The sequence below is a fragment of the Quercus robur genome, chromosome 3 (genome assembly GCF_932294415.1).
Source record: "Quercus robur chromosome 3, dhQueRobu3.1, whole genome shotgun sequence".
NCBI lineage: Eukaryota > Viridiplantae > Streptophyta > Magnoliopsida > Fagales > Fagaceae > Quercus > Quercus robur.
Genome location: NC_065536.1, coordinates 23,629,704 through 23,655,933, shown reverse-complemented (window position 1 = coordinate 23,655,933; position 26,230 = coordinate 23,629,704). Strand labels below are relative to the sequence as shown.

General features: G+C 34.5%; 2 protein-coding genes and 1 non-coding gene across 3 annotated transcripts; all 3 read left to right on the top strand.

Annotated features, from left to right (window-relative positions):
* The first annotated feature begins 5,029 nt into the window (after positions 1 to 5,029).
* Positions 5,030 to 6,514, top strand: LOC126719421 (uncharacterized). Its single transcript, XM_050421974.1, has one exon. The coding sequence runs from the start codon at positions 5,030 to 5,032 to the stop codon at positions 6,512 to 6,514; it is 1,485 nt and encodes a 494-aa protein (XP_050277931.1).
* Positions 6,515 to 11,168: 4,654 nt separating this feature from the next.
* LOC126719420 (uncharacterized) lies at positions 11,169 to 18,481 on the top strand. Its single transcript, XM_050421973.1, has 8 exons — positions 11,169 to 11,297; positions 11,373 to 11,537; positions 15,493 to 15,803; positions 15,916 to 16,137; positions 16,260 to 16,352; positions 17,445 to 17,546; positions 17,663 to 18,209; positions 18,299 to 18,481. Exons 1-8 carry the CDS (start codon positions 11,180 to 11,182, stop codon positions 18,316 to 18,318), a joined length of 1,578 nt encoding a protein of 525 aa, XP_050277930.1. The 5' UTR covers positions 11,169 to 11,179; the 3' UTR covers positions 18,319 to 18,481.
* Positions 18,482 to 25,239: 6,758 nt separating this feature from the next.
* Positions 25,240 to 25,311, top strand: TRNAQ-UUG (transfer RNA glutamine (anticodon UUG)). Its single transcript has one exon. It is a non-coding gene; the product is annotated as a tRNA-Gln (tRNA).
* The last annotated feature ends 919 nt before the right edge of the window (positions 25,312 to 26,230 follow it).

The window sequence follows — 26,230 nt, the reverse complement described above, 5'->3', positions numbered from 1 at the left end:
TTTGTAATATTAAGTTTGTTGTTGTTTTTGCTTGCTTGCTATTGGCAACCAAGGCAGTGTATGAAACAGTAAGAATGATAATAATTAAATTTAATGGGAATGTCTGCCACACTTCAGTTTGCTCAAAATGATCCACACTAATCTTCCTAACTTTGTGTCCTCGTTGCTGCCTTCATTAGGATATGCAACCTTCACTTCAGTACCATTACATGCATTGTTTAGATGATTCATTAATCCATGGCTTTGTCTTTCATGCCCAATTCTTGAAGTTCTTAGAGTATGACTTAAGATTTTAATCTTTTGCCTTTGTAAATGTGGCAAATAGAGATGCATTTTGAAGACTTTCCATGGCTTGTTTTACCTACGCAGAACTTGCATTGCTGTCTTGGCATGCATCTTTGAGTTGGCAATTAATGGAATGCATTTTCTTTCTTAATTTAAAAATTTTTGGATACATGCGTTGTTGGATTATGTTATTATTGTTGATGTCCATGGGCAGGAAATTGTCTTGGTATATACTCTAAAGGATTCTTTGATTCAATCTCAGGTACTTGGATCACAACCAGTTGACAGGGAGAATTGACGCAGACTTCTAGAAACATCCTTTCTTCAAAGAATTGTGAGTATTCTTTACCACTCAGATCTACGAAAGTCGTCAATTCCTGAGCTTGAGCATTGAATTGGGTATTCTATTGTCAATTACTCGTTTTTAACAGGTCTATTGAGGGTAGAATTTTTGTGTTCTGTTTGATAGAATTTTACTGATGGACTTTGTAGAATAATTGATTTTTTTCCCTTTGGCTACTCAACATTTGTGTCATGCTCACAGTGATAAAATTAATATGATCTTCATTCACACAGCTTGAAGTTTTGTAGAAATAACATTAATTACATAAGAATTGAAGAAAAAGGAATGCCAGAGTTGGAGGCTATTATTTACATTTTGGTTTTTGGCCTCCCTTTTACAATTACATTATGTTTTAACCACAATAGGTGTGAGTGCTTCTGTCAAAGTGATTTAGTAAACTCTCTATTCACATATTCAATGCATGTTCTTGAAAAGAGTTTGTAAGTTTTTCACTCTGTGAGTCTTGTAAATGTCTCAAATATACTAGAATTGTATATAGATAGGCCATGTCATTAGTTATAGGCTCTGGATGTTACCCTCTTGTTATGTCAAATTTGGAGAATCAGTGAGTACAAATATGGAGTTTGAGCAGTTGCTAATTTGATACTACTGTCCTCAGATTCAGTTCTGTTGAATGAAACTTCTCTAGGCATATTTTGTGTTTCACTTGATCACAATTTTTTTTAACGTTCATATTTGAATGGTATCTTGCATAAATGCTATATATACTCATATTTGAATGGTATCATTAATGTTTTCTCCTATTTATAAACATTTCATGCATTTATGAAAATATCCCAACCTAACTATAATGAAATGAATATTTGAAATAAATTATCTAACTACCACAATTGGAAAGAAAAAAATTTGTGTATGACAAAAACAAAAAGATATTCACAAGTAAGTTCTGATTTATCCTTTTTTATCAACATAAATTAATTTGATTTGGATATATTTTTCCAATAATTTAATTTCCACCTAGTTTTTAATAGATGAAGATGAAGCTCACACAGTCACTGCTTTCAAAGTGTAATTATTGTGCTCTCTTGGCATTGAGCCTTAAGTCAAAAGTCATTGGCTGCATATGTGACTTACCAATACAAATATTACTTTTATTTTTATTTTATTTTTTGGTTTTCTTCTCCTATTGTCTTTTCTCATTTTCAATTTTCTAAACTCATTTGCATCATAACTATAGGTGCTATGGTTAATAATCAGTTCCGGCTGGCTGCTTCAGTGTAGACATCTGCGAAGATAAATTGAAAAGCACATTTCTGGTGCTGTTATGATATACTAAAGGTATGCTTCTGCCCATATTTTATTTTATTTTTAATTCTTCGTTGAATTCTGATAGCTTTTGGACATGTAATTTGGGTAATACCTACGTAGACCGAGTTGATCTTTGGTAGTGATGTATCTAAAATCAAAGACGTTCATTCTTTGACCTTTTCTGATTCTTTTGAGTACAAATATATACATAATAATAATCGTGGCAGGACTTAATCATTGAAATTCTGAAATATGCAAGGAAGCGTCTGAATAAATGATTTTATAAATTTAGGTTTCTATGCAGCACAAAATCATGGAGTCATGCAAATAGTCTATCTCAGCAGATGTTGATGCTGCTGAAATTTATAACAACTCTAACTGGCCAGCCATACATTAAAAATCATTAATTTTTGGTTTGTTAATATGACCTTTTGGTTTACCCAGGAAATTTAAAAATTCTTTGCAGCAGTGTTTTTTTGGCAGAGTAAGGAGAAAATGCTTTGACATGATTCATAGTGGCATATGCATATAAGTTTCTAACATAGGCAAACCAAGTTACAGTTATATAAGTCTCATTATATATGCCACAGTTACAACTTCTTATATAAAACTTTTCATGTTCTTTAATATCAATTATTTCTTAATTTCAGGTGCAAACAGTAAACAAGCCGTGTGAAACTTTCATCCAGACTGGGCATCAAAAACTGACATTCGCTACCAGGTTGAAGCTGAACCATAATTTATGCTTATTTCCCATACAAAGAGAAATATTTTGCAACTTCATGTCACTAAATAGTATGCTGATGGAATGATTTTTATTTTCTTTGGGAGGTCTGAATTTTCTCTGGATATTTAGTTGTCTTTTGTTGTTAAAGTACATGATTTTATGTTAGGGATGGACCTAGTAGGGGGATCGGACCCTCCCCCGGCCCAAAATTTTTTTTGTTTTCGTAGGTATATTTTATGTTATTAATAGTTGGGCCCCTCCCTTCCACAACCTTGGCCCCTGTTAGCCAGCCCCGCCCAGACAACCTATAGGATCCTTTTCAACTTTTTGACGCAAGGGAGAGCAAGGTGATCAAAGAGAGGAGATTGGAGAGGGAAGAGAGTGGAGAGTAGAGACATGAAGCGGAGGGAAGAGAGAGAGAGAGTGTGAGGGAATATAAATCAATATATAGAAAAATAGAGGGTCCACCAAGGTGAATAAAAAAATAATAAAATTTTTTCCAACACGCCACAATGCGGTTTTATTTATAGAACCACACTGTTGCGTGTTGGAAAAATATTTGAGATTTGAAACACCCATGGAACAATGATTTTGGTGTTTGTTTTCCAAATACCAAAAATTTGGCATTTGGCATTTGCCATTCTTTTCTAGAGCATTCACAATTGGCCATGCCGATGGCATATGTAAGCAAATTTTACCATTACAGTACTAAAAAGGCCCCAGCATTTGGCCTTGTATTGGTCTAGTATCCTAAAAAAATAATAATATTTTTTTATGTTGGCATGGGGAGAAGGGAGAGAGAGAGATTGAATTATATTATTTTATTAGATAGTATATATTAATTTAATGAGTGGAATAGGAAAATAAAAATTGAGATGTTGAGGGTGTTGTAAAATAGTATGATGTAATTAATAAAATACCTTTTTGAGATGGTAAAATAGAATAAAATAGGAATTCAGGATGTGAATGCCCTAATAGGAACAATTGGTACTTGAGCTGTTATCTTTTCAATATTAACCAAGTCTGGCGATAAATTATCATCATCAGCCAACAATTCTTTTGGACCCGAGTTCCACTATCCAAATCAACAACTTCTACACCTGTTTTAGCACCCTCACAGACTAGTTGCCCTATCTTTACTGCACAAATCTACTAGATCATCCCAATTTGCGATTACTTTCCAATGAAAACTTCTAGCTTTTTCATGGGACTATCAAGCATGAAAACAAAAGACTATGATAGTTCAGAATTTTTTTTTTTTTTTTGGGGTATTAGGGATCATATATAAACGAACTAACTAGTAGCACTCAAAGTTGCAACATTACAAAGTCTTACAAAGTTTTGTACAAATTTGACGAAGGCAAATCCAGGAATGCCATTTTATTATTAAACATAATGCAATTACATAATAATATAAACATTGTTTAATGCCCACAAATGAATACAAAAACAATATGAAAATCCACTTTCTACTTTAGCATGAGTTTGAAATTATTCCCCTGAGTTTGCTCAAAATTATGCAGTAACTTGAGTATTGGTGTATCGTTTCTGTTTTAACATAAGTCTGTAATTGTTATGTACTATTTATTTTCACGAGCATCCATCGCAGCTAATAGAGGCAGCTAACTGAATTGTAAGTATTAGAAAACTATAGGCCACAACATTCGAATAACCTAAACAGAATTTCACAATAGATGAATAAAAATGAAATGCATAGATACTCCTTATATTGGCTAATTGCAAACAAATCCAGGATTGTATGATGAATTAAAACAAATATATGATACTGATTACAAAAACATAATGAACACAAAATGATCATGATGTATCGACTTTCATACTCAAGGAATCGCCCAACAGTGAAAATTTAATTCATGTAAAATTAAGTCTTAACAGTTGCAAGTTTGAAATCATTATTAATGCAAACAAAACCCACTATCATAGAGGGTCCCATATGCTAAATTGCTACACATGGAAAACTAATGTAATTTTTTTTTCTAAAAACAAAAAAAATAAAAATAAAAACCTCAACAAAATAACTATAAACTTGAATCACACCAAATCTTAAACCTATCTGACAAATGTTTTGAACTCACTTTTGACCAATGGCTGCATAATTGAGCATCATGGTATTATAGACTTAATAATTATTAAGTTTTTAATAATTATTACAATGACATGAATTTCGTATTTGTTTTCATATTTTGTAAACACTTATGCTTAACTACTTTTACAACTTATCACATTGAGTTAGTCTAGGACAAGTGTTATATGTTCCAAGAAAATAGCCGCATACTTGGGTATGTATGTTCTTAACAAATGACAAATGAATGTAATTATAATAATTAGTATATTTGTAGTAACAAATCTTGGTGTAGGTAACATTCCGTAAATATTGTATCGCAATGGACAAAAGTTGGATGGAGAAGCGGAGGGGTACAAGGGAATATTTTGAAGGTGTAAACCAATTCGTGGAATTTGCTGCTCCATCCGCGCGCAATGGGACGATCTTATGTCCTTGTGTGAAATGTGTGAATTTGCTTATACAACCGCTAAATGTGGTACGTGAGCACTGTTGGGCTTCGGGGATGCTTAAAAATTACAAAGTTTGGAAATTTCATGGTGAATCGGTGGCTGCTACGCCAGCTACCGAATGTGGGAGCTCTCATGTGCAAGAAACCCAAAATCCATATGGTGATTTCCATGAGATGTTGCACGATTTGTGCCCCCCGCATGAAATCCCACCCGAACCAATGGAAGAAGGTCCAACTGCGCAATGTCCGGGTGAAGGTCCGAATGATGACGCCAAGAAGTTTTACAAGATGGTAGATGATGTAGACAAACCTTTATATGAAGGTTGTACAAAATTTAGCATTTTCTCAGCCATTGTCGTGTTGTTCCAGTTGAAGACTCTGTGTGGTTGGACAAATAAGTCATTTACTCTGTTGCTTCAAGTCCTGATGGATATGCTTCCTTCAGACGCTAAGTTGCCAAAGGACCATTATGAGGCTAAGAAGATAGTTCGAGATTTGGGTTTGGGTTATGAGAAGATCCATGCTTGTCCCAATGATTGTATGCTGTTTTGGAAGCAAAATGTTAACCTCGAAGCGTGTCCTTGTTGTAAAGCTTCAAGGTGGAAAACAAATGAGGCATCTGTTGCTAGTAAGCATGCTTCATCCAGTAAGGGGAAGAAGAAAGCTGCGAAGATCCTACGGTGGTTCCCCTTAAAGCCAAGATTGCAGCGACTATTTCTGTCACCCGATCTGGCTAGTTCTATGAAATGGCATGTTAATGGTCGTACCGATGATCGGGTAATGCGGCATCCTGCTGACTCAGATGCATGGAAAACGTTTGACAGTAAGCATTTACACTTCTCATCTGACCCTCGTAATGTCAGACTTGGATTAGCTGCGGATGGGTTCAACCCCTTCGGAATTATGAGTACTAGTCACAGTACGTGGCCTGTCATGTTGGTCCCGTACAATCTCCCACCTTGGCTGTGCATGAAACGGTCATCTTTGATTCTATCATTAGTTATTCCTGGTCCTACCTCGCCAGGGATTGCTATAGATGTGTACTTGGAACCGTTAGTAGAAGAACTAAGGGAGTTATGGGATGTTGGAGTACAAGCATACGATGCATCTTCAAAAGAAGTATTCCAATTGCGTGCAGCATTGATGTGGACCATAAATGATTTTCCTGCATACGCAGATTTGTCAGGTTGGAGTACCAAAGGTGAGTTGGCGTGTCCTTCTTGTGCGATGCAGACCGAGTCTCGATATTTGAGAAATGGTCGCAAATTCTGTTACATGGGACATCGGCGATGGTTGGATGTTAACCATGATTTCCGCAAAGATGGTATGTCATTTGATGGATCTATTGATACTTGATTGGCTCCTGAACCACCAGTCACATCTGACATTATTGTGGAAACTGAACATTTACTTGGACGTTGTCTGGGTAGGAAATGTCAACTTGCTTACAAAAAAAGGAAGAGAAGGGAGGCAGACCAGAGTGGTTGGAAGAAAAGGAGTATATTTTTTACCTTGCCTTATTGGGAGGATCACAAGTTGCGACACAATCTTGATGTGATGCATATAGAGAAGAATGTGATGGACAATATAATAAGCACACTGTTGAACTTGAAGGATAAAACGAAGGATAATTACAAGGCACGCCTTGACTTGGCGGACATGGGGATAAGGAGTGAACTCCACCTACAACGAAGAAGTGATGATCAGTATACCATACCGGCTGCATGTTTTCATATGACTTCATCGGAGATAGATGGTTTCTTGCAAGTTTTGAAGGATGTAACAGTGCCAGATGGGTATACTTCCAATATCTCACGCCGTGTGAATATGAAAGAACGCAAGATTTCTGGTTTGAAGAGTCATGATAATCACATATTGATGCAGCAACTTTTTCCCATAGCATTACGTGGGTCTTTGCCATCTCATGTTAGTAGGCCTTTGATAAAGTTAGCTTGCTTCTTTAGAGAAATTTGTTCCAAAACCCTTACGGTTTCAGATATTGTGACTAGTGAGACAGAGATTGCAGTGACATTGTGTGAATTGGAAAAGATATTTCCTCCATCCTTCTTTACAGTGATGGTACATTTGGTCATGCACTTAGCTGCTGAAGCTAAGATTGGTGGTCCAGTGCACTACCGTTGGATGTATCCCATTGAGAGGTAAGATGTGTGTAAAATTATTGATCAACTTCCAGTTTCATATGCGTGTTCGAATTACCATTGCCAATCATTAATCTTATCATTCCTTTATAGGTACCTTTCACGTCTTAAGTCTTACGTACAAAATAGAGCTGCTCCGGAAGGGTCTATTGCTGAAGGATACATAGTAGAGGAGTGCTTAACATTCTGTTCACGGTATATGGAAGGAGTGGAAACTATATTCAATCGACCCACCAGGATGATTGAGGAGTCAACGGGGGTGGTTTCGATTATGACACTAGACAATAAAGAGTGGACCCAAGCCCATCGCTACGTTTTATTCAATTCTGAAAACATCAACCGCTTTCGTGAGTAAGTATTACATATACAAATATAATTGCACGTCAATCCAATGTGAAATTAGGTCTATTAACCCTAATACAATTGCCTGCACAGGATGCACAAAAGATTGATAGAGGATGAACTTCGAAAAGGCCACAATCGTAACGTTTCCGATGCCATTATATATAAGCATCACATGGAGAAGTTTTGTACTTGGTTTGGGGGTCACGTACGTATGACATTTTCAACTTATTAAACTTGTAACACTGTCTCAACCATGATTAACTGTACTGATATGAATTATTTTATTTTGGCCAACTGATGTTAGGTGATGTCCCTCACTGGTGCTGAGAAGGAAAGGGAGGGAGTTAGTGATACCCTTGTTGCATTGTCCAAATGGCCGTATATTTATGTAAAGCGGTTCAAGCATTATGTAATAAATGGCTTAAAATTTAGGAGTGTAAATGATGAGGCAAATAGGAAAACGCAGAATAGTGGAGTTAGTGTGGCTACTGATGGGGGCAATACTTACTATGGTATTTTAAGTGATATAATTGAGTTGAATTATTCTGACAAAATCAAACATGTGTTATTCAAGTGTAAATGGGTTCATGACCAACATAGGAGAGGATATAGGACTGATGAATTTGGGTTTCCTATGGTAAACTTTACACACTTCATACATGGTGGGGATAAAATGATGGATGAACCATACGTCTTGGCATCTCAAGCTACACAAGTTTTTTATGTGGAAGATAAAAGGCACAAGGATTGGTATGCTGTTGTCAAAACTAAAGCTAGGGACGTGTTTGATGCTGGTGTTGGTCCCCAACGTGAGGAGGATGACATATATAGTTTTTCTGAAAATGTTCCCTACAATATAAGTAGTAATGAGGTTGTGAGTGACAACCTTCGTTGGGCTCGGGATGATCTAGAGGGAATGACAATTGATGCCTCCATTATTGCTGAAAGAGATCTTCATGGAGTAAACAATGAAGATGAGTTTATTGACGATGAGTCTGACAATGAAGACGACAACAAGGATGAGTACACCGAGGATGAGTAGTGTAATAATTTAGTAGTGTATTATGTGTTTGGATGTTACAGTTGTTAATGAAAACGTATTCATTCATGAATTAGTTGGGATGGCTCTGTGTAATATTTGTTGAATTTGTTAATTCCTCTTCATATTGTTAATTCCTTTAATTTTTACTTATGATGTATCCAATTCCTTCCCCTCTTCGCTATTGGATTTGAAATTCATTTCTTATGAACTTGGATATATGATCGTGTGGTGTTAGGGTTTCTTTTCATTGTGATTGTAGTGTTTGGCAAAGAGAAGCTCTTAAACTTGGATAGGGTAGTTTATATATTGTTAGATATTAAAATAAGTTATTTTACCCAAATATTGATATGGCTAGGACTGAAAATAAGCTCTTAAGCTCATATTTATACCCATTTATTTTTGAGGACTCATGTTTAATGTGTATATCATTTGGTGGGGACATTGTAAAAAATAAAAATTTAAGAACATAACCTCATCTTTTAAAGTAATTTTTATACAAGACTACCGTGCACTATTATGATGATTGAAGGTAAATGTTAAACAGTTATTTTTACATTAATTCATCACTTTAAAGTTGTGGTGATATTAATAGAAACGTCATGTCTCTAGACTCTTTTTTCTTTTTGATAATTTGATAGCTAAAAAGAGATTTGAATTATGTACGTATTTGTTAGAAATATCAAGAGATGTAAGTTAAATTACAAATTTTTTATAATAATAGCCTCATTAAGGACTCGATAGTACATATGGCACTCGTGAAACACCCTATCTCTTCGGCATCTTTGGAATGCCCTATCATTTCTCTCTCTTTACCAAGTTTGATATTAGAAAATAATCATGGCTTGTTTTTGTAAATGTTTTTTGTTTTTCCTAACCAACTTTATAATATGCCAATCCAAACTTTATCTTTTTTTTCTTTGGATAATTAGATTGATTAGGAAAGAGATTTGAATCTTAAATGTCTTATTTGAAAACACTAATTGAGTTATGAGACTCTTGACAATTTTAATTGAACTTAAAACTGAGAGATATAAATCAATTTGAACCGAGCCAAGTATACATGTGTAAGTTCTTAAAGTTCGACTGATCAAGCTTAAATTTTTCTGTCACGAATTATCTATGAATCTGATTACAGGAAAGTGAAATAGGCATGTCTTGCCAGGTTAGGTCATATAGGCTTAATTCAAATTGGGTATGTACTAAAACATGATCCCACTCCTCCATATTATTGTAAAAACAATTTCTGAACAATTACAGTACTCTCAATAAACAACATGCCAGTATTAGACATTTATAGGATCATAGTGGTCAGACTTTCGGTATGGGTTAGTTTAATATGAATGCTTTTGATTAGAGTGCCTTTTCCATTTGTGGCCTACTGTTCACAATTTTGCTATAAATGGAGGATTTTTTTTATTTTTTATTTTTTTCAGTTTACCAATTGAAAACCGTAATAAAGAAAAATCAACAACCAAAACCTCACCCGTTCATTAAGTAATTAGCTGTATCTAGGGACACCAGTACTCACTGCTAGCTAGGACCATATGACAAAAGCTTATATAAATTTTTTTTATTAGAGTTTGAGAAGAAAAGCTTATATAATTTTAATGTAATAATGGCATGAGGTAAGCTGATTACATCACCATCCTTAACTTGTTCTTTGATATTTATGGGCCCATTTTATTGTGTCCTTCATTAAGTCATTACCCCAATTATGTTGCATGAAACATTCCACCCTTTCTCCAAGTCTGATGGTGGATAGTACTCATCCTATAGCTGAACGAGTCCTGAATATCTTATTATTAGATATTTTTGAAAGTTGAAACCCCTATAGAAAGGGACATTCTAACCAAAGACATAAGCTGCATACATACAGACAGAACACAGACAGACCCTACACAAAAAAGATGGAACCACAGTGGGTGGAGACTAGAGAAGAAGAGAGAAACCTTTCTTTCTTCCCAAACATCATTAAAATTGAAAACCCATTTATCATATGTCAAAACACTTGATTTTTTGTACCTCAGTTGCTTATAACATGCAGTACAAGCTAACTGTCTAAACCCACCAACACAAAAAAGGTGTCATTAAAAACATAGACGTCAAAAGCAAATTAAAATTTTTCTTTTTCTTTTTCTTTTTCTTATTGTATTTATTTACATGAGTTGTAGCAGATTGTAAATATACCAAAGTATAGCTTTTTATTGGTTCATTTATGGGGGTTTTAAAATCATCTTTAATATCTTACCTTCATGATCTTAATTACCATAGGTCCTAACCCAGCTCAATTCTAACAAAAATTGCGACATTTAATATAAAGTTTTCTTATGGCTATCTTGGTGCACAAAACGTGTATATGGTTGAATTATTGTAAAGGGTGTCAGAACCCACAAATGTTTAACTTACATTTTATGCAATTGATTGTTGTCTATAGTTAACATTTTTTTTTGTTTTGTACAGTTGTTAGACGCAGGAATGGGTAAGAAACGCCGATTGCCAGTTGTAGAAGTCGGCGAAGGACCCTCGAGTTCACGACAGAGAGGGGAGGAGCTGCAAGCCGCCCATACTAGTGATGCTGGGTCACAACCCACAGGTAGTTTACATATCTTGAAATATAACGTTTGATATTTATTACTATTGTAACTAATTTTTCGGTCGTTTGCTGCAGGAAAGGAGAGGGACCATCCATTGACAATTGTGCAAGTTGGCCAAGGTTCATCACGCTCACGAGACATCATGCAGGAGGAGTTAAGGGCCGCCTATGATGCTGAGCACGCAAGATGGGAGGAAGGAGATGATTATGATGATGATGAGACACAGCCGCCTTCTGCAGGTAGTTATTCGTACAGTGCAAATTATTCTTTGGGTAACACTTTTATGTTTGCTGTTAATGACTAAACACCTATATCTTTAACCTTATGTTTATATGGTTTCAATTTTGAAGTAGGTTTGACTTGATACATACTTTAATTATTCAAGTAAAATGAAATTTACTAATTGAATGAATTAAAATTCACACAATGATCCAAAAATTTAAAATGTATAAATAAGATTAACAATTTTTTATCTCTTTTGGTTCACTAAAGTTCCTTTTTTTAGATGGTAATAAAAAAAAATTCAATAGGAGAAGTTAAAGATTTTGAGACATGAAGAATTTCAAACATTACTACCTCTTCCCAATCTTGCAATTGTAATAAGATACATGATATAGCTCCCTTCTTCGAATGCGTTAAATGATGTCTTATGCTTCCTTGCACTCTTGTGCATTAGAAATTTCAATGATTTTTAAGATTGAGTCATCTAACTGCACTTTCAGAGAAACTATGTCAGTGCTGTAAAGTAAAACCTAGAAGTTTGATGATAATGTGTAAAGTTCAAACCGTCCAAAATTCTGCTGGTTGATGAATTGGTGATGCAATTTGAAGAAAATCAATTGCTTTTAACAGAGCATCAACAACCATGAGTTCTATTGCCTAACAAAGGATCACTGTCAAATTTAATTCATTAAGTGTTCAAATACAGATTAAAGACATCTATGGTGGAACTACTATTTTTAAGTTCCACATTAACAAATGTAGTTGGGATTTCATGACCCAACTATTCAATTCTTGGATTATAACATTAGTATTCCAAACAACCTAAAGCATAGTTTCTGGCAGCAACCACAAAGTAATATTGGCATGAGAAGAGAACCTACCTTATAGCCTTAAACACCTGCCAATACTCTCCCATGAAAATGAAGTCAATTGAACCTTTCATTTTTAAGTGAGGAGACTCAAAGCAAAGAAGCAGACAACTAAGATAGCTTAGCTCAGTTGTACATCTCCACAAGAAGAAGATATAGGGTAAACTATAAATATATATATATATATATATATAAAATAGAAATTCATTAATTATTACAAACAACTGTACATTGGAGGCAGTAAGACTTGTGCTGATTATCAAAAATTAAACTGCAATATTTGTGCAGAGTGCACATCAGAAGTCTAAGTCATACGCTTAAAAAACTATTCGCCTGTTCTGTTCATTATAATATTTGTCAACAAGCTAATAAAACCTATAAGCATATGTAAATGAGTTGATGTGCTGTAGCAAATTTTAGAGTTCCTAACACAATTCTTGTTTCATTAACTCCAAATACAAATACAAGTCTCCCTCTTCCCTCACTATGCTTGAGAAAACTCTTAATTTTATTTTTCATTTTATCATTAAAAATTTCTGAAAATATATTTTAAACTACTGCTCTTACTGCATTTTAATTAACTTTTCCCTTCTGTTTCTAAGAAAAAAAAAAAAAAAACACACTTTTCCCTTGTAAAAATGTGCAGTTTGCACAGTGTAGAAATCAGTTTTTAATTTTATGATGGATATATTTAGATCTAAACAAAAGAACACAATTAATGTTGGGGGGACATTACCTTATGTAATGGTAAAGTCACGGGGTGGTCACAGGGGCGGCACCAAGTGAAGATTAGGGGGTTGAAAACTTTAAATAAACCATCTGAGCTGGCCAAAAAAGAAAAAGAAAAAAAGTATAAGAGCTAAATAAAATAAAAAAGAATTATGTATAATATTTTTAAAATATTTTTTTGACCCTTTGAAATAAAATTTTGAACTCCTGATCCCAAACTTTTTAAATTCAACAGATAAAATGAGCTTAAATATGATTATCTAGACAATATCTTAGCATTTTTAAACATTAAATGCAAAAAGCCCAACAAGAAAGTAGAAAATTTGTTGACCTTAAAAATCAAGAAAATTTTCTGTATTCTGCTTTTGAATTTCTTATATAGTTGTCTTTGTATTCTGCTTTCATGTCTTGGTATTTAGCTTATGCTTCTGCTCCATTTATCTTTCATTTTTTTTTTATGCTCTGTTGATGCTGTTTTCAAATGGGTTTTCTGGTTGGTTTGTATGAAGGGATTTTTCTTGGTATCTGATGGAGTTTTCAGTGTTGGGTTTACAGTGGCTATTTTTGGGTCTTCCTGAGAATTGTTAAGGGTTTGACAGTGGGGTTTTGGCTGTAGTTCCAGTGGGATTTTTCTTGGCTTATTCTAGGATATTTGTAGTGAGAGTTTTGGAGGATTTGCTGGGTTATTTTCAGTGGGGGTTGAGATTGTCGATTTTGGGGTTGATTTTATGGGTTAAAACAGGGATATTTATGGTTCTATTTGGGTTTGCAAGGGCAGTGTTTTTGGGTATTTTTGGTGGTGTTCTTGGCTGGGAATTTGGGTGTTTCTCTATAAAGTTTGTAGGGGTTTAGAGCTGGGTTTTTGGTTGGATTTCTATATGATTGAGGGATTCTTGCAGGTTTTGTTTGTGAGAAGGTTTTTTTGTGTATTTTCTGGGTTTTGATAGTTTTTGTAGTGTGTCTGGGAGTTTGGGTGTTTCTCTGTGGAGAGGGTAGAGACGTGTGTGAAAAATATTGAGGAAACTTGATTTGCATGGGAGGCCTTACTTATTTTTTAGTAAAAGATGGTGAGGTCGCGTGGGATGGGAGATCGCTTTTTCTTTGGCATTTGGCCAGCTTGCGTATTGTTGAGGGTATGGAAAATTTTTGGTTGTGCATGGAACCAAATTGGCTGTGCAAACTTGGGGGTAAGGACAAAATTTGTTACATCTTCTCCTAGATGGGTTCTAGAAGAAGTGAGATTTAGGGAAATCATCCAATTAAGTACCACCACTTGACATAATTAGGGACCAAATCAATTTCAAATGTGCACTTCTTTAAGAAATTAATAAAAAGCAAGTAATACTAAGGAATTGGACTTGTTCCTCGGAAAAGTAAATGAATTTCTAAGGAACACAAACTCCAATAAAATTGGACTCAATAAATATAGTGGCACACATTTCATGCAAAATCAAGTAATACTAAGAAGGGAAATGGTAATGAGTGTCCTTAAGTAAATTTTACTAAACTTCTTTGGAGTTTGGGTTCATATCAACTAAGTTCAACACTTTTAAAAACAACTAATTCGGTCTCTAAAGGATATTTTTATTCCTATCTCCATTTAGCACAGTTACTTTTATCTCATATTTTGTTCACTGTGGATGTGTAATGTCCTTGTCATAAGAGAAAAAACAAAAAGAAAAGAGGGGGTCAAGTCAGATTTTTAGTTCGCACGTGCCCCCCACCTAACACCACTCCCCATCACTCATTTTCACCCACCTCTCTTCTCTCTTTTGGCTGGCTGTCTCTTTTCTGTGTTTCATTTTCTTTCTTTTATCTTTACTTAAACACACACACACACACACACTCACTTCCACACTCACCCACCGGCCTCCACTCCAAAGCAATCAATCCTCACCATCATTTTTTCGACAAGATCACCAGAAAAATACTTAGGAACCCCAAAGCATCTTCATCACTTTATTTGAGGTAAAAGTTCTAATTTCTTTTGATGGGTATTATGTTCTTGTTTGAGGTTATTTTACCCAAGCTGTAATAATGATATTCATGTGATTTACGAGCTTTGGAAATGATATTCAACTTGGCTGTGCATGTACATGACACTGGCAGTAATGGTATTATGGTTGAATTATATGCAACTTACATATATTTTTTGGATAAAAACAGTTTTTTATTTTTGAAAGGGATAAAAACAGCTTTTAGATAGAGACATCGACTTATTTGTTATTATCAGTTTCTTTAAGTATCAAAATCTCCACATTTACAAAGATCACATATATCATGTTAGTTGAGCACTTGAGCTATATACAGTGACTTCTCTGTAATTGTGAACTTTGAAATTTCATTCTCTCTAATAATGGTTTACTATATGTAGGCGATTTGGTCCAAGAAACCGCACCATCCAATGATGGGCGTGCAGAAGATTCAGTTCGGGAATCCCCAATATCCAATAATATAAATAAAAAACGTGGAATAACGCTAATGCAGCGTATATGGGCTCTTCCACCGAACAAGAAACTTGTATGTGGGTTAAATGGGAGCAAGCAACCGGTTGGGGAAAGCGGGCAAACATTCAAAAGGTGGTTGGGCACCTTATGCATCTGCCGCAACTATTGCCCACTTATGCCTGCTACTTGGACGCATGTCGACCGTAAATGCAAAGAAAACGCTTGGGTAGAGATAGAGGTTGTATCAAATTAAGATACTTTTAATTGTTATGTATAGTCGTGTATGTGCTAAATGGCATTTTCAGTAGGGTGAATTATTGCACTATGCTAACTCAATTTTTGCATTTCAGAAAAAATGGATCATTGACCCAGAGATTATTAGCCCAGCTAATCAAATGAACTGGGCAATGCACTTATTAGGAGAGTTGAGAAGGAATCGAAGAAGTAAATTAAAAAAAAAATGCTACCCAAAAGATGCGTTAAAAGAAGAAGTGTATGAACACAAACCATCTTGGGCTGACGAGCAGGACTACCGCGCACTAGTTGACTATTGGTTTGATTCAAAAACGAAGGTTGCGCTATTTTCTTGCTCTATTTTCTTGTTCTATTTTCTTGCTCTATTTTCTTGCTCTATACCGAGTACAGTGTTTTAACTGATTTGTTTGTTTTAATTTGTTGGCGGGAATGTGTAAAGGAATTAGTGGATACGAACAAGAGAAGTCGTTCGTTTCAGAAGGATATAGCGAGGACAGGGCCTATAAGTTTTGCACAAACTGCTGACAATATTGTAAGAAATGCATTATACAATAACTAGCCAAGTTTTAACGCTCTAATATTTTAATTGAACTTGTGACATATTGGTGGTATCAATAAATTCTAGTTGTATTTATTTATTTATTTTGTTGTTGAAAGAACATGGTCGATTCGAATTCATGGAAATTAAAATAGATTTTGCATGGAGATGACAGTAATGGTGGCAATGCCCAACGTTGTCGTAGGGTCCAAAATCACCTCAATCCACAATTTCATTACTGTAATAATACAAACTTCTTGGTTTAGAATTAATCTTTTTCACTCAAATCACAAAAGAGTTTCCGTACATATTGTTTGGTTGAATTAAAATTATTATGTGTGATGAATTTGAAGAGTTTGAAGAAACTAGTTTACTGAAATTATTATGTTTGCATGTTTATGACTGTTAATAGACATTTCTTGTGATGTTTCCTGTTTTTGATAGGTGATTTCATTAATATTTATGTTTGCCACTTTGTTAGCAAGAGTTTAGTTTGGTATATAGCAATTGGGATGCATATAGGCAGGGGGTTGTAGCTGCATTTCAAACGTGGCTATGGAGTAATTGTAAAAATATTTATGGGTTGTAGCTGCGTTTAAAACGTGGCTATAGACAAATTATAAAAATAGTGCTATGGTTATAGCCGCGTTTTAAACGTGGCTATAGGTAACAGATATAACCACATTTAAGAAACGTGGCTATAGACAAATTCTAAAAATAGTTAGGGGGTTATAGCCGCGTTTTAAACGTGGCTATAGGTAACAGATATAACCACATTTAAGAAACGTGGCTATAGTTGTGGCATATAGTTATGGCCACACTTTTTCAAACATTACCTCTTATAAAATGACTATTTTATTAAATCTAATATTATAAACAGTGTTGGTACCAAAAACCGCTTGATACAAAGCATTCACATGAAGAAAACAACTCGTCTTTGTGAACGTAATAAACTACATGTTTACGGAATTTGTTTTATGGTTATATTGCATGTTATGTTCCAAATTCCATTTGCTATGTTTGGTGCTCGCTTCATATGTATAATAAATTTTCACTATTGTAATGAGATTGTTGAATATGATGTAGGCAAAAGAAAATGGCCAAGCAGTGGAGCGTGCAGATGTTTTCATAAAAGCATACAGTAAGAAAGATGGGACTCCTATTAGTAATGAAGTGCGAGACAAGATTGTAAGCCTATATCATAACCTATTTATTTTCTAATTTGTGCGTGAAATGTTTATAGCAACGGGGGCAATATGAAAACAGGAATGTTTATATGTTATTTGGTTCTTATATGAAAACAGGATAAAATGAAAGAAATTTTAAACAACGGGGGCAAGCTAGTAGGAGACCATCGCGATGGAATTCTCTGGGCAAAAGATGATGCGTTCGCTCAAGTGATGGGCAAAGAACGTTCTGGACGTGTCCGTGGGGTCGGTTTTGGACCAACCCCATCAGGAAGAAGTGGGTCCAACCTTCCATGTGTGCTTGGGCCGTCGTCCACTGAAACGGTCCAACGAATGATTGCATTGGAAAATTCGATGAGGGACCAACTTGCTGACTCAGAGCAAAGGCATCAGCAGCAACTGGCCGAAGCACTGGCAGAAGCAAAGCGGGAGTCAGATGCACGGCATGAGCAGCAACTAGCCGAAGCACTGGCCGAAGCAAAACGGGAGTCAGATGCACGGCATGAGCAGCAACTGGCCGAAGTAATGCGCGAATCAGAAACACGGCATCAGCAGCAGCTGGACGAAACAAAGCGGGAAATGGCCGATACAAAGCGGAGAATGGATGAAATAGTAGCCTTCTTCCAAAAGAACATGCCACCATCCAGTATAACTGGATATTCAGGTAATACAAACTTTGCGTTTTAGTTAATGAAACTTGCGTGTTTATCGCAATATTATGTGCTACTAATTTTGCGTATATAATATTTTCAGGATATAGCGCAACATCATAGTATAATATCTTCGTGGACTCTTCATGGACTCTTCATGTATAATTGTTTGGATATTCGGAATATTGTAACTTCGTGGATATTGAAAATATTGTAAACATAATTGTAATATTGTTTGGACTCTTCATGTATAGTTGTTTGGATATTTATTTAGAGAAAATTAATGCTTGAGAAAATTCTTGATATTTTGTTGGAAATCTGGGTTGTTTTTGGCAGGTGTATTTTGGGTTGTTATTGGAATTCTGGGTTGTTTGACATTTTGGGTTTGTAAAAATCTGCCCAGCAAAAGGAAATAAAAAGGAAAAAAAAAAAAAAAATACTATAGCCACGTTTTTAAAACGATAAAAACGTGGCTATAGACCAAATTCATAATAAGAATTCGGGGGGCTTAGGCCGCACTTAAAACGCGGCCTAAGGTTGTAATCTTGGGCCGCACTTAAAACGCGGCCTAAGAGAAGAACCTTAGGCCGCGTCTTAAGTGCGGCCTAAGACTGAACCTTAGGCCACGTTTAAAACACGGCTTAAATGAGTGTACAGGCAGTCAGAATGGGAGGTATGGCCGCACTTCTTAAACGCGGCCTAAGGTTGAACCTTGGGCTGCGTTTTAAACGTGGCCTAAGGTTCACCCTTGGGCTGCGTTTTAAACGCGGCCTAAGGTTCAACCTTGAGCTGCGTTTAAAACGCGGCCTAAGGTTCAACCTTAGGCTGCGTTCAAAACGTGGCCTAAGGTTCAACCTTAGGCCGCGTTTAAAACGCGGCCTAAGCCCGTACCCTTAAGCCGCGTTTTAAACGGGGCTATAGGGCTCGTGCTTGGGCCGCGGGTAAAAAGTGCGGCCATAGGACCATCAGTCCTATAGTCACGGGTTTTAGGCCACATTAGAAACCGTGGCCTAAAAAAACGTGGCTATAGGCTATGGCCACGTTTTTTGGGCTTCTGGCCGCGTTTTAAAAACGCGGCCAGAAGTCCTTTTTTTTGTAGTGATATGCTAAGAAACTGAAGGGCTATAATAATGACAGCTAAAACATTATAATTCTAGCACCAAGGTACATCATAATGTAAACAACTAGATACATAAATTATTTATCAGATAAGTAGATGACATCAATTTCTTGCATACCAGAGACACCCTTGATAGCCACATTATAACAGCTGCAATATCCTATTTCCATACTCAAGTTGCCAGCAGCTAGCATGGCATACCAGATTAGCTGGCCCCTGAATGAATAGGCCATAAACTAGATGAGAATTCATAACAACTTATATACAAAAGGCATACAAAACACACACTAGTAGGGAAAAGAGGCTAAACAAAAAGAAGTCAAGAAATTGGACAATGTAAATATATTTAGCTAAGCCATGTTAATAATTTGTCAGCAGAAAAGGCATCTACTTAAATATTTGGAGAAAAGAACCTACCGATCTAGCTTACTTGAAAAGGCTGAGTCCAAATAGTTATCATTTCAAGAATATTAGCTTTTAGCAAGGCAAGAAGGCAACAACTAGGAGACCATTCTATAAACTAAACAAAATCATGAGGAGAATCTGCAAAAGGTATTCAATGCAACCAATCAGTATTGAAAAAAAAAAAAAAAAAAAAAAGCCAATCTCCCCTTTCTCACCACAAAAAAAAAAAAAAAAAAAAAAAAAAGACCGAAAACCTTGTAAAGCATAAAAAAAAATGGTTTGCATTAAATTACAAGTACATATTATAAGGGAATCCTTAAATTTACCATATGATGAACAACTTAGACACTATTACATGTGTATAAAATGAAAACAAAGATCATCACAATAGAGAAAAGATAAATTACAGAATCAATTACAAAATAAGTCATGCTTCACATCGTGTCTAAGTTGCTTATCACATATAGAGGTTCAGGTCCATCTACGCATGGCAATGCTCTCAAATAAAATTATTATAAGGAGTAATGATTATAGAATATTAAGCACACAAAATCAAGATCTTCATTTGTTTATCATTAATTATCCTACAAAGTCATAAAGCCAGACTAAATAAATTGCACCACAAATGCATATTAGGCAAACTATGGAGACAACCAAAAAATTAGATGGTTCTAAAAATAGAGTGTAAATATCTCTATCTCACGGAGGGGAAATTCCCATGATTTAGTGACACCAAAACCCAGGTCATTCTTCGCAATTCAATTATAAGCCTAATATCTCCAAGTTTTTCTTCTTCTATTCATGTGGATTCAATGGAAGTATTACACCTTCTCTCACCTTGAAATTCCCCTCCTATTTAACCCAATGTGAGCTTTCCCCAATTTTCAAACTATTCAAAGCAGAATAATTGGAATATATAAGTCAAAATAAAACCAACTGGCACAGCACAACTATAAGGAACAATATTAACTGAAGGAGTTCAGTAAAGGGGTGTCAAATCTCATAAAATTTGGTTCCACTACCTCATAAAGGTATAACACTCAACTATTAAAAAATGAACATACATCAAAACAAAATCAACTAATCTAAAATGACAAATTCATTCATTTAGATTTTCTTTGCATAATGTCCTTTCAAATTGGATTTGTGCCCAATCATATTAATGAACTGATTAATTTAGAGAAAAATGATCTTAAATGTAAAAATAGTACCTTCACTAGTTTGGCATGTTTCTTTGAAGTTGAATCAAGAATCTTCCATAGCATAGCAAACATGGATTGAAGTCAACATCTTGTTTACAAGGGGACAGTTTTACTTCTCCTTTCATTTTGGCCCATTTTGCAAGGCTATGGCCTACATTATTACACAAAATCTTGCCACAGAGTCAACACTAAGGTTTACCCATTGATTAGGTGGCCTCGTCCAAACACTTCCCCTGTTTTGCTCTTCGGTTACCCACAAAATCCCAAGCGATCTCAAGTAAAACTCATATTGTTTGTTCAGATGATGGGCTAACTGGTTTATGCTGGCTTTAGTGTTTGAAAACAGAGCTTCCTTTCGTGCCATCCAAAGGATTTTCATCGCCACTACTGCATATAGTGTAAACTCATCTTTGGTAATTCTTTCTGCAAGTAACTCACTTGGGGGGTCGATTATATGTTCAACAAATTCCATAACAGATTGCGCTTGGATCATTTCCACTCGAAAACCCCATCTACCACTATACCATACTCCTTTCGCATAGGGACAGGTTTGAAATAGATGTAAAAGAGAATCTTCTGCTATCTCACAAAGAGGACTATGGGCATATTAGGTTTTTAAGCATCCGACAAGCTTCTTCTTAAAGGGGAGGACTTCAGCAACGGCTTTGAATAAAATCATTTTTAATCTTTCATCCAAAGACAGTTTGAGACTTTCATGAATTCTTATTTGGGTGACCTTATCTGATGTAGAGTTGCAAGGAGGACAAATGCATGATACATGGACTCCGCACCTTTCTATTGTAATATTTGATATTTTAGGATCATAATCTGAACATTCACATAGAATCGTAATGTCATTCCAATCCTCTAGAATTATGTCTTCCAAAGAGACATCTCTTCTATGGAGGAACCACATAAAAGATAATGTATCTAATAAAAATTTATAAGACGCAAGCCATCTTTCAAAACCATTGAATGTAAACGTAGATAGAACAATTAAACTTATCAAATTTATATGGCACTTCAACCTTCGATTCCACTTTTAGAGCAACACAAAAAACAAATTTTGGAAGTTTCTGACCAACCAAGAATGATATGAAACTTCCCACACTTTGATGGTTGAACCACTTGGCACTTGGGAATCTCTTTTCCTAGAAGAGAAAGGTCATATTCATATATATATCATAATCAGATGTCAAGTCTGTTTCAGATGTAGCTTCATCGAGCTCAAATTCTAATACAGATTCATTGTCCATTTCAGGATTAGAGTTCGTTTCAGATGCAAAGCCCATTTCGGATTTAGCTTCATGAAAATCAAATTCTGATTCTAATTCAAATTTTGTTTCATAGTTAAAATCCAGATGCCGTAATCGACTTGCACATACTAATTTTATTTCTAACTCTCTAAACATATATAGGTTTGATCAATGGTCGAAAAGTGGTCCAAATTTGAGTACCAGCTATAATATTTTAGGGCAACACTTACCTTAGTTTCTTAATTAAATTCAACAACATGATTGTATTGGCATAAAATAGACATCTTTTCCAAAGATAAATAAATTTGACATGTGGTTCATTGACTAATGCAACCATATAGTTGAATTTAATTGGGGAACTTTGTTGGTCCCATTAATCCCATTAGGATGATATCTATTAATCTTTATAGTGTAGATGGTAATCTTTTTTTTTTTTTTTTTTTTTTTTTTTTTGAGAATAAGATGGTAATCCACTTATGGTGGAAATTACCAACATAAATACGAAACTTAGTGCAGAACCAATCATTAATGATTTTTAGGATCTAAAGGAATATCGACTTAATTATGTCTTCATATATGATAAGGTTAAAATGTGTTAAAGAAACAATTATTATGGATTAACAACAACAAAAAATCACCCTCAAAAACAAAAACAAAAAACAACAACAACAAAAAATTCATTCTCAAAAAAAAAATTGTTATGTCTTTTCTTTTATTTATGGTTTGTTGTTAACACTATACATTAGTTATATTATACATGTATTAATTTGTTGTTTGAATTTTGCATAATTCTCATTTAATGTGAAATTTTTTCTTCAGACTCGGTTCTCCCAAAAGACCTTATCCAACCTCCATCCAAGGAGAAAGAAACCGAGCAACTATGTCAACGTCTAAGCAGTAGTTGGCATGGGAGATGCAGATCCACAAGAAGTTGTGGCAAGAATTGCAAGAAGCATGATAGTTTTGGCATTCAAAATGCTACTGTTATTACTTTGAGGAATGTGAAAGTAAAACAAAAGGAATACCTCTATAATGAATATTCATATCATGTCAAGACTCGAGCAGTCAAGTCTATGGCTTATTGGTTTAATTTCTCATAAGGATGAGCATGGGTTTAAAACTTTAAATCCCTTTTCCTAACATATTGTTTTTGATTTTGGATTGTTAACAAATCTGATGTTAGTAGATTGTTTCAGGAATGCTTTCCTGTCTACTTATAATGTTTATTCAATTGGGTGATTCTCATATCCTTTTTAGAAAGAAGAAATTTTGAAAATAACTTGGATCAATAGTGTAAGGCATTAATGGTTTCTAATATATTATCTTCTTCTTCTTCTTTTGGTAAAAGGAAGATTGACATTAAAAATAGGCGAAATTACAATATTGGTCCCTCAAGTTTACCTTGTGTGCACAATTGATCCCTCAAGTTTGAAGTATGCACAGTTGGTCCCTCAAGTTTTCAAAATGAGCACTATAAATCCTTTTACTAACTGTCTTTAACAGTGTTACTTATGTGGTTAACGGAACAATGACTTGGCATTTTATTTTAGTGATGTGGTATATTTTTATTTAAAAATTACAAATTAAAATTACATAGATGGACTTACTGGTTAAAAATTTTTATTTTTAATTGGCGAGCAGAAGGGAAACAAAGTGTGTTAACTAAGTTTGGCCTGGAGAAAAAAAATTGAAATGACTAAGGATTCATCAAATATTGCAAATGCATTCTCCTTCAAAACTCTAAGCATTTTCCCTTTCTTAGATTCTTATATGAGAGATATTAGCTTTAGGACAATTTTCCATTTCATCACTGATAAGTCTTGATTTCACAATCCCATCTCAAGACTTCTCAAATTAAACCAAGCCATCTACATAAAAAATTAACCAATTTGACAAGAAGAGAAATCGCATAACCAGCCCAAGGCTGGGTGGTTAGCGCTTTAGACAGAGCCCGTCTATTCTCACGCTTGAAATCTTATACTCCTTTGCACCACTTAATATACTTGATAAATTGATAAAGTAGGATCTTAGACCAAAGATGTTTACGGTAGAGAACCTTCTGCTGATATATATTCAGTTGACAAGTCTTATTATTTTTGAGGCGGAGGCCACCGTCTCTAGCAGAAGGCCGTGATGTCATCGGCGGCTAGGGCTTGATCTTCCCTCTCTCCCCTTCTCTCTCTCTCTCCTAGCCGGGTGTTCATAATTGGTAGAAAAGAAAAGAGTTTTTTTTTTTTTTTTTTTTTTTAATTTGGTACCGGTTGTAAAAAAAAAGTTTCACACATGTAATTTTAATTTGTAATTTTTTTTATTAAAAATATGCCACATCATTATAATAAAATGCCAAGTCATTGTTCCATTAGTCACATAAGTAACACCGTTAAAGACAGTTAGTAAAAGGACTTATATTACTCATTTTGAAAACTTGAGGGACCAATTGTGCACGCTTCAAACTTGAGGGACCAATTGCGCACACAAGGTAAACTTGAGGGACCAATATTGTAGTTTCTCCTTAAAAATAAATAGTTCTAATACAAAAGAGCTTAGCCTTATCAAAGGATAGTAGATTAACTACCTCAAGCGGTGGAATATTATACAAAATGATGTTTTTAGTTTGAGAGGAATCATTTTTGACTAATGCATCAGCACATTAATTTGCTTTTTTAAAAATATGGTGAAGTGAAGTGTGCTTGAAATAGTTTCTAATATATAAACATAGAAAATACTACCTGAAAATGGCTGAAAACAATAATAATAAAATAGAAAACACTAGAGGCACACTAATTTATTGCACCCTCATTCTTAATATATATACGTCTTGCTTTTTAATATTCTCCAAAGGCTTTCGGCTAGTTTGAATAGTTTTCATGGATATAATATTGTATCATGAATTAATTTTAGGTAAAATGTATGGATATATTTATGTATAATATTTATCGATATCTAAAATTTGGAGCGATATAATATAACATAGGTAGTCCATTTTATAGGAATCCGACAGATGTCAATATCTTGAGAAAACAAGGTATTAACATAGAATTTCAACCCACAGCACCGAACAGGTTCCATGGTGTAGTGGTTAGCACTCTGGACTTTGAATCCAGCGACCTGGGTTCGACTCCCGGTGGGACCTTTCTTTCTATAGTTTTATGAAAGAATCTAACTCTCAGATTTTTTTTTTTTTTTAATTTTAAAAAATCTTATCCAAACAAAAAGATTCTCACCTCAAATATAAAACCTTATTCTTTTTCAAAAAAAAAAAAAAAACCATAAAACCATAAAACCTTATTCAAAATGAAATGTTAACATCCCTTCAAAAAAAAAAAAAAAAAAAAAAAAAATTGAAATGTTAACATGACTAATGTCTAATCCTCGTAAGTGATAATTGATTTTAGATAGGAGAATAAGTTTAGAGATAAGATGAAAAAAAAAAGTGATTTAATGGTGATTGATTATTAAGAAATGTTTTTAGACCCGTTAAAAAAAAAAAAAAAAAAGCTTTTAGAGAGAGGGAAAGTATATTTAGATGATGATGATGTCTAGATGTAATAATTGATGATGGGAAGATGGATTTTTTTTTTTCTTTTTTTAATGTGATGAAAAGTCCTGAGGAAAAAAAAAATTATATGGGTCTCTTGAATTTTTAGGTAGGCATTAACACTTTCACCAAAAAAAAAGAAAAAAAAGAGAGAGAATAAATAATTAAATTAGGTGATACCTTTCTTTCTATAGTTTTACGAAAGAAATCTAACTCTCAGATTTTTTTTTTTTTTTTTTATTTTAAAAAAACTTATCCAAACAAAAAGAGTCTCACCTCAAATATAAAACCTTATTCTTTTTCAAAAAAAAAAAACCATAAAACCTTATTCAAAATGAAATGTTAACATCCCTTCAAAAAAAAAAAAAAAATGAAATGTTAACATGACTAATGTCTAATCCTCCTAAGTGATAATTGATTTTAGATAGGAAAATAAGTTTAGAGATAAGATGGAAAAAAAAAAAAAGTGATTTAATGGTGATTGATTATTAAGAAATGTTTTTAGACCCCTTAA